This window comes from Camelina sativa, chromosome 12 (assembly GCF_030686135.1).
Source record: "Camelina sativa cultivar CO46 ecotype springtype chromosome 12, ASM3068613v1".
NCBI classification, from domain to species: domain Eukaryota; kingdom Viridiplantae; phylum Streptophyta; class Magnoliopsida; order Brassicales; family Brassicaceae; genus Camelina; species Camelina sativa.
This window is the reverse complement of record NC_141891.1, coordinates 14,611,592-14,621,162: the sequence shown is the minus strand read 5'-3', so window position 1 is coordinate 14,621,162 and position 9,571 is coordinate 14,611,592. Positions and strand designations below refer to the sequence as shown.

Sequence of the window (9,571 nt, the reverse complement as noted above, 5' to 3'; positions counted from 1 at the left end):
ATCATGTGATTTGGTATAATAATTAGTTATAAGAATGTTATATGACTTTGTATGAAAATTTGTGAACTCTAAAAGAATAGTTAGTTTCTAGTTGAGTTCCGCCGAACAAAATAACGTGTAAGACTCCAAGTTACATTACACGTGATATATTTATTGTGCATGCTTTTTTCTTTCTAAATGAACAATTTGAATAGTTGACTTTGACAATGATAGCCATTTTTCCCCTTAGATAGAATATGTTAATTTTGTTATTATATAATATATGTGATATTTGTTTGTTTCTAGTTCGTGAAGGATCTTCTGGTTTTTCTTTTCTTTTTTTTGTCAAACAAATGAATCTTTCATTCAAATCAGATCCTCATAAAGAGGTGAGTTCTTACAACATACAAACAAGATAACAAGATAATCAAAGGAGAAAAGGGATAAGGGCTCCATGAGTTCTTCAAGAGAATCTGTTGGAACCAAGGTGGATTTGACCATGAAGACAAGCTTCGCGAAATCCTTGACCACCAAGTGGTCATAAGTAGCTGTAGCGGTTAACGCAATCGAGCTTGGAAAAGAGGGTTTCATAGTGGTATCACTAGATGGGTGTATCACCAACATGAGAGGTAAAGTGGTTGGACCGACTTCATTCAACACTTGAAGATCGAAACATATATCTCTAGAAGCTTCAACTGGGGGTCAAAAGAGTTGGGTGTCAAACCGTAGCAGAGCAGGTGAGTCCTCCCTTACATGAAGCTCATGGCCATGGAGGTTAAGGAGTTTCACACAAAACTTGCAGCCGATTTGGCCCTGATTTATAGTAGCAGACCCGAGCTTCCTATCTTTCGGTGATAAGTGGCAATTGGGAACCATGGTTGTACGCTTCAGATTCACGCAGCTTGTTGGATCAGGTTTTAAATTAGAGTTCAGCAATAAAGGGACCCAAAAACTGCTAAACGACTGGATTTGACAAGGATATATCTCAGACCATTCTGAAGAACATAATATACTGCTACCGAGGAATCCTCGACTTGACCAAGCAGATATGATCGGAACTAAAGAAGTTGAGTTGGATATCACAATATCATTCCTCTGGATCTCAGATAGAGGAACCAGATGCGTTAATGAAAGAGCCTTTAAAAACGAATGTTCATCGATGGATTCTCCACTTAAGGTTTCATAGACTTTAATCAAAGGGCAGTTTAACAACAGGTTTTGAAAGGAATGCTCACAACACCTTGTATTGTTTGTCGCTTCAGGGCATGAACAAAGTCTTCGGTTGATCAAGCCGTGAAAACAGAACAAACTAATAGATGGGCTTGGAGATGAGATAAAGTAATCGAACCTGGCCCTGTAGTGAATTGCAGGTGGGCTGGGATTTTTGGCAATGGCCTGAGACAGAGGAAGTGGGCCGCAGCATAAAGAAAAGCCCAACAAGTGAAACCCTAGGGTTGCTTTAGTTGGGGAAGTGCTGAGAGTGCCGCTGCGGCTGTACGGACAGGGGGCGGTGGGACGGGAACTTGGCAAGGTAAGGGATAATCCTTCCGTCGTAAGAATCATCACCGGCTCCGGCGTCAAGACAGAGCTCCAATCCAAGGGAGATGACATATTTGACTTCAAGGGGATCCAGTAGAGATAAGAAGCGACAAGGACTACGAAAGTTTTAAGATCTTTAGATCTATAGATCTTTGAGAGAGAATTCTCAGATATAACGGTTAAAGAGCAAGTAGACAGAAGACAATCCTCCTTCATCGAAAATGCTGGCCAGAAAAAGTTCCAGACAAGGTATAAGAGGTTCACCGGAAGACTCTTTATGGTCTCGTCATGCAATGGAGCTTTGTGGGAGCAAGGTGTAGGGAAGGAGGAGTTCCAAGGTAACAGAAGAACTAACAGGAGGAAAACTCGTTGAGAATTGTAAAGAAGTCGAGAAAAACTAAAGATATCCCGACGCCGGCGAGCCAAAGCTCCACCGGCGTCGGAAAACATGGTGAAAAGAGCTGTCTCGATTATCGTGCCTGGGAGAGAGAACTCGGAGAGAGAACTTTTTATCAAAGGCTGGAAAGTTATCTTCTGGTTTTTCTTGTTGGCATAATTCTGACGAATTTTATAGTTCTAAACTCATACAGATTACAAATTGAAATAGTAAGACCTAGAAAAAACATTATTAGCGCCATGATTGCGGTGGTTAATCAAGATGTTTCGGCATCCTTAGGGGCTATCATGGGTCCCGGGTTATGGAGGATGGATTGAGCCATCATCCTCTGTAAAACGCCGTGATTTTGTGTCCACCAGACCGGATTGAAGCAAACCTACCTTGAGGTTGCGGTGGTCGCCGGAGCTGGAAGAAGCGTGTTAGATCTGAGTGAGCGGTTTACTAGGCATGGGATCTGACTTCGTGGAGCCTAAGATCGGTTGTTTGAGCATGTCAAAGGATCTGTAGCGGGCCAGGTGGTCCACCGATGAGAAATCCAAAATAGAGTTTGGTTGCTTCTGTCAAGGGTTCCAATTTGGTGTGACGGCCGCAAAGCCGTGGATCCTGCAACCACCGGCGTTCATGTTCGAGCTTCTGTCTCAAGGTCATTCAGCAGGATTCGATCGTTTTTCCGGCGATGGCAACGTCCTCCGTTTTTCTCTTTTTGTAACTGTTGAAACCATGTAATTTTTCAAGGCCAAGCCCATTTTTTGGGATGGCCCATTACTATTAATATAAAGTTTATTTTTAAATAATAATAATAATAAATAAATAAAAAACATTATTAGCACTGTCACTTCATTCTTATTATTTTTTATTTTCTTTTTCTTAAAAAACATTTAGCCCAATTTGAACATTTATAATTTTTGGGCCCAACACAAATTGTAGTCGCAGTGTCTCAATGAATGTAACTTAATGTTTACTACGATGTTCGATCATTCAATTTGCCATTTCCGCCTTGGATTAACGTAATGAACAGAATGTAAATTTACGAGATTATACATATATTTTCATAAAACACATTCCACCCATTTGGCATGCAAATATTGTCTCTCCTGATCATATTTTTGTTCTTCTAGATTTTTATCTTTCAATGTCTAGATCCTTATCCTAGAGAAACATTATTTTAAACATGAATATATCAGGCCCAAGTAATAAAATTAGGGTTTTGTGAGGACAACTAGTCCTTTCCTTTTTCTTTTTAGATGATTAATTGATTATGTATGTGAATAATAATAACTGATTGAGATACTATGTCCATACTCTTAAAAATGATCAGAGACGAGATAACCCAGTGATCTTATTTGTTACCTCAACAATGTGCAACGGGACAATTATATTCACATAATCAGATAATCTAAAAGAAAGTGTCACATAATTTAAAATAAAAATATAAATCCAATCGCTGGAAACACATAAGTAATGTAAAACAATAAAACATGTCATGTCCGGTGTGACCAAAAGATGTTTTCCGGTCGAAATCAATTCAATCAAATCACGATACAAGGAAAAAGATATATTACACTTTCATCTCATGAATTTGTTGTCGTTGTAAAAAAAAGAAAAATGTAAATTTGTTGTTGTTGTTTCTTTCTTGGAATTTATATAGAAAATGTCATCACGAAATCTTCGGAGTTGTACCTTTTTATTATCATATCTCATCATGACTTACAACTACAACAGTGTCAACTATTAAATTCTCTTTTACAGTGGCCCCGAACCTCGACAACCCACAAAGAGAGATTTACACACGTCAGGTTCCGACTTGTCAAAATCTCGCGTCCGAGATCTATTTACAGCCGCAAATTCCACCTGTGGTCCTCGAATTATAGTCGTCGCTCACATCTCCACCGTCCGATCTTTTTTATATAACATTAAATGATAATAACAAATGTTTTTTTTCTGGCAAAAACAATAAAAATAAAGAACATCTAAAAACCAAACTCCGAATCAGAGTTCCCCGCTTCGGACAGTAGTCATCAGACACGGACAAGGACGCCACGCATGACGTCATCATATCTGCGGGTCCTGCTTCGTTGACACGTCAGCGGAGACGATGAGAGCCGTTGATTAGAAATGATGAGGAGGAAGAAGGAACGGCTGGGATGCCTTGACGCGATAACTCAGCCAAAACGCTCTCCGGGGACGGCGGTTTCAGCCCGAGCGGTAGCGGCATCCACGGCTTGCTTATCGCTTCTTTTACCACTTGATCTAACATTTCCTCGTCCTGACCCGACCCAAATTACATCACAACCCGACCCGCATAATTTTAATTTAATTAAAACTCTTCATTTTTTTTTGTAAACATAAATGATATAGAGAATTTGTGACACTTACCGGCTGAGTCGCCGGCATCATTTTGAAGCCGGTTTCAACTCCGTTGGTGTATTGAAATCCACCGGCGGTAATATTCTGTGACGTAAAGAAAAAATATCTCTTTAGAATATTTTTGTAATGATTAAATGTCAAATATATAAACTTAAGGTTTCATAGATTGTTAAACTTAATATTTACCGGAGTATAATATGTTCCGGTAACCGGCGGTCCAACCGGACAACCCCATGCATTACCATTCACCTGAAGCAAGATTTACATATTAATGTCAATCGACGAATTAGCTTATGGGAGTTTAACATAATGTCACTAAATCTTATCTAACTACTATTATTACTTTTACAATGTCACGTCAAAATACAATTGACAAAACAGAGAATGCATTAGCTAAAATGTATTTTCAGCTTAAGAGAAAGATGTTACCGTTGGATAAGGTGGTTTCCAATGCCACGGAGGTGGTTGACCAGCGCAATGCAGTGGCGGAGGCCACAAAGGTGGAATCGCTCGTGGAGGATGATGAATACTGGGAAGACCCCAAACGGGATAAGCCATCACAGGACGTTGTTGATTGTTACGATGAATTGGTCTCTGGTTCTCTCTAGAAAGTGCCCATCTTTGGTTATGATCATCCTTTGGAAGACTATTCTTCCTATGCATCCGATATTTCTGCTCAAAAACTCAAATGATTCCGTAAAAAATTCACAAGAGCTCAAGAATCTCTGCAAAAAATATTCGAATCTTTGGACATTAAAGTACCTGAAGATGACTAGCTACGTTGTGTCTTGTTAAGGTGTTTACTTTCATCAACTCAAGAATCCGTGAAGGTATGGCTTGCTCAATCCCTAGTTGCTCAACTGCTTGCACGAACTTCTTGTGCAGCTCTGGTGTCCAATCCACCTAGAGAAGATAACGCAATAAAAACAATGATCATGGAGAGAGCCTGAATCGCTTAAGCACTAAGGAGCGTCAAGAGAAACCGAACATTACCTTCTTTCGAGTAGTTTTGTTACCAGACAAGTTCTTGGTCCCGGATGATTTGTTAACAGGTTTACTGTCATCTTCTTTCTTATGACAGTTGACCGAATCTGTCCTCTCACTTTCGAGATCTCCGGTTTCGCCTTGTTCTTCTTTTTCGCTGTCTCCTCTCTCTTCTTTGACAACCACTTTGTTGTCATCTAACTTGCGGTTTGTAGTGTCCACTGATTTAGATTCACCGATGTCTTGATCTTCCATGTTATCTTTCTCGGTCGAGGAATTTACATTTTCCATCGAGCAGTTTATGTTTTCTTGGCAATCCCCTAACCGTGAAACTTGTTTCAATTGAGGGGTTGATGGCGCTGGATCCTTCTCATCGATTGTCATGTTGGTATCAAGATGAAGCATCGAGACAACGGATTCTTTCACGGGTTTACTTCCACCATCGTTGAATGCCTAACAACATAAAGATTGTACCATTCTTAGATGATGGCTATATTATTAAGGAAGTAAAGATGCCAAAAACTAACTGAAACCTTGTGAACAACGTGCTGCCAAATGTTCTTTAGTTTCTCCGGTGAGAGCGGTTTTTGAAGGAACTCAACTGCACCAAGCTGGAAAACATTTGTCAATTGTCATCACAGAACAATCATTTATATATATATATAAACTTAATAAGCATGCAAAGACAAGTGGCGTTGCACTTACCGCTATGCATTTCATAGTAGTAGTGATGCAATGATCGGTTGAAATCACTGATTAGACAAAGACAAAATCCACATTTAGACTATGAAGTTCGTATTGTAAAGATTCATAGAAACTTATAAAAAGGGTACTTTGTTTAAAAAAAAAAGGTTCACATACTTATAGTAGGAAGAACGTCTTTGGCAGCCTCAAGAAACTTGAAACCTTCTTTCTCAGCGTTCGTATTCACCTCGACGATAGCAATGTGGAAGCTCTCCGGGTTCTTGAATACCGCAGAGAGAGCTTCGGTTTCATCTGTGAATGTAGTAACTGCAAGAAAATTCCAAAAATTTCAAGAATTGGATTCATAGTCTTAATTAACACTCAAACAAAAACATAGAAGTCCCTTAAACAGTCTTCGGGGTAGTTCATAGATACAATAAACTAACAAAACTCCAAAACATAACGGCACGCACAAGGTCTTACTACTTATGTAACATCAACTAAAACCGTTGCGTTCTACAGATTAACATTTTTTTTATTCCTCTAGATATACATTAATGTTACAACTTCCATTCATAGGCTATGAACACTCTATTATCTATAGCTGTATATGTCCGTGTGTATTTTATGCAATTATAACAGAAGGCGATAAAATTTAGATTTGTCACGGGACATCATGTAGTAATAGCTAAAAGCAACTCTAAAATTAAACTCTATTGTCTCACTCACATAATTTGACATTTATTTTTATACATAAGTAACATCCTAAGTTACATAACCATTAAAATAATTAATGTAATTTATAGAATCGAGGAAATAAAAAGGTTTAATAGGAGAGAGAAAATAATTAGTAGACTTACCGATATAGTCCGTTGACTCGAGTTTTGATCGAGTCTCAGCGGCGGAGAAACCATCTCCGTCGTCGTCGCCGTTGAGGAGAAGAAGAACTTTAAGTCCCTTAGGAAAATTTTCCCATTTAGATAAATCGTTAGCGGTAATGACCATAGCTGGTTTTGCATCGTTTTTGCGGCCAACACCGCCGCTTTTCGCTGCCGTCACTGTCGCCGCCGGTTTGATTCCCACGGTTGTGAAAAACACTGTCCGAAGAACTCTGATTAATAAAAAAAAAAAGAATAGAATAATAAACAAAAAAAAGATAGAAAAGTAAAATATTCAAAAAAGGTGTGTGTATTATTGATGAGATAAGAATAATTCATGAGGAACTCGATTTTGTTTATTTTTTAAAAAGAGTGGACCACCATCACCATGTAATGAAAATCTAACAAAGCTTTGAATCATTTGAGAGAGAGAGAGTGAATGATATAAGTATTAATTAATTTATTATTACTCCTAGTCCTAGTGTTGTGTAACTCGTGCATGCAGTGATTAAATTAACTTAAAACACATACTAATGACCTTTTTTAACCAAAAGGCTAATGACAACTAAACTAATGAAGGAGAAAGGCAAAAATCCCTTGGATTTAGGGGATTTGAGAGACAGAGTAATATAATACCCAGAGAGAATGAATAGTGATCAAATCAAAAGTTGCACTTTCCATTAAATCCAAAAGAAGGACAAGATCTTAAGAAATCCAGAGTTACCCAGAGAAGAGATCATGCTCACTCACATCACATGCAATGAACCAACAATATAATTTGATCAAAAGAAAGCTTTGGAAAATTCAAACCCAAAAGAGAAAAAAAAAACTTTCGCAATCCATAAGTCAAATCAAATGGGTCATTTCATTTTTTTTCTTATGAAGTTCTCAACATACCTGAGAGTGTTTGTTTCTTGCAGATCTGCTTAAACCCTTCCTTCCTCAAGCTCTCTCTCTCTCTCTCTCTACCTCTCTGTGTCCCTGAGTCACATTCAAAAGTTAAAACCTTTGGGAGGATATGGTGACTTCAAGAGAGAGAAAAATAGATGAAGAAGAAGATTTATAATAAGTTGGTGACTAGTGTTGTTATTGTCATTGGGTTATTACACAAGATAAAAGGGGAATAGAATTATAGAAGACCTCACTAAAGATAAAGGTTAATATTGAGGTAAGAGGAAAAAAAAAAAAAAAAAGAGATAAGGATTAATTAGTTCTTGACTTTTATTTAACATAATGGTATAAGATTAATTTCCTCTTGACAAAAAATAAGATAGAAAGATAATATCCACATTAGTTACTTTTATTATAAATAGACAGATATATTGATAATAAGTTAATAAAATCAGATTTTTTCCCATTTAGTTATATACATGTTTTTACCAAATTAAAACGAGAAATTAAAAAAAAAAAAAACTCAAATCGTGAGAAATAGAAAACCTAAACCGAACTAAGATGAAAAGAAAGAAATATATCAAAACCTTTTTGATATATTAACCTATGAATATATTTTGCTAAGTTAGAGTTCTTGATTTTTATTTGGTGGTACTCTTTTTTTTTTTTTTAACAAATTATTTGGTGGTACCTATGTTTGTGAATGAAAGGTAGGAAAATCTTTTTGCAGAGGTTCCATCTTTCAAACTCCTTGCCCAACTTTTATGATGACATGTGTGTGTGATTTCAAAGCAACAATTGAATTTAACCAAACTTCTTATTTTCATTAATTGAAAGATGATCTTATTTTCATCTTTCTAACTCCCTACTTACTATATATATCTATAGTCTCCAACTTGCACTAAACTATAAGTTCAAATTGTGCAAAAGCTAGGTTATAATGTTTTGTATAATTAAATAATTACAGATCAACCAAATAACATTGATAGTTATAACTTATATAGTGAGGCATATACAACAACCAATCGAAACTTGCAGAGCTTTTTTTGTAACGGCAATCAAAACTTTAGTTTGACCATATGGTCCATATCCAATTGTATTTAAAAGAAGTAAATGCGAATGGTGGTTGTCATATGCGATTTTCTTAACTCATTCTTAATAGTTAAATCTTTTACGAAAATTTCACCCATGCGATAGATTGCGAAAACATTCGTTAATACATGGTCATTTTTTACTCATTTGAATGATAATTACTTTCGCTTGTTCGTTCCACCGTGGTCCGTGACCATCATTGTTTTTCTTTTTTCTTTCCACATGATTAGTTTTTTTTATTCGAGTTTAATCGTATATATCTTTTCGTTTGGGAGCAAATTTAAAGGTCACCTGTTTATTTTTTTTCCTTTTTAGTCAACATAAATAGCTTAATTACATACAAATAACAACAACAAAAATCACAAGTTATATATGCACTATATTCGTGATAAATAACATATTGCAAAATGAAAAAGTACTTCATTTTATACCACATTAGAAATATCCGTAATTTTACCATTTTAAATATACATAATTCACGTTTTGTATGAATCGAACCTTGAAATTTGTGTAGAAAAATGAAATAATTTTTTTAACAACAAATCATGTTTTACAAGTTTCGAATATTGAATAATAAATAAAAACACATAGACTCTAATTCGTGTCATTTATTAACATCGTTTGCAAACGAACCACTCAAATAGTGACCAATCAACGAAACGATTGGAAATCTTGGGTGAAGAAAGAGTTTGGAGAAGGTGGTTAAAGTTTAGTTTTAGTGGTTGCAAACACCAATTTCAATCACTTGGAGAAACTAACG

At 36.5% G+C, this 9,571-nt stretch overlaps 1 protein-coding gene across 9 annotated transcripts; it reads right to left on the bottom strand.

Annotated features, from left to right (window-relative positions):
- Positions 1 to 3,572: 3,572 nt before the first annotated feature.
- Positions 3,573 to 8,456, bottom strand: LOC104731735 (two-component response regulator-like APRR2). 9 transcript variants are annotated; one of them, XR_015574569.1, is made up of 11 exons: positions 7,726 to 7,953; positions 6,811 to 7,061; positions 6,128 to 6,277; positions 5,972 to 6,018; positions 5,800 to 5,877; positions 5,276 to 5,719; positions 5,045 to 5,185; positions 4,712 to 4,965; positions 4,469 to 4,531; positions 4,292 to 4,366; positions 3,573 to 4,181 (listed from the first exon to the last, which is right to left on the bottom strand). XR_015574569.1 is itself a non-coding variant. In XM_010451213.3 (11 exons), exons 2-11 carry the CDS (start codon positions 6,953 to 6,955, stop codon positions 3,999 to 4,001), a joined length of 1,569 nt encoding a protein of 522 aa, XP_010449515.1. In that variant the 5' UTR covers positions 6,956 to 7,061; positions 7,726 to 8,456; the 3' UTR covers positions 3,573 to 3,998. The 9 variants fall into 9 exon arrangements, 6 of the variants coding, with proteins under 6 accessions (XP_010449515.1, XP_010449517.1, XP_087334642.1 ...); XR_015574570.1 differs by having other exon boundaries at positions 6,811 to 7,047; positions 7,726 to 7,922; XR_015574571.1 differs by having other exon boundaries at positions 5,800 to 5,867; positions 7,726 to 7,857.
- Positions 8,457 to 9,571: the final 1,115 nt, after the last annotated feature.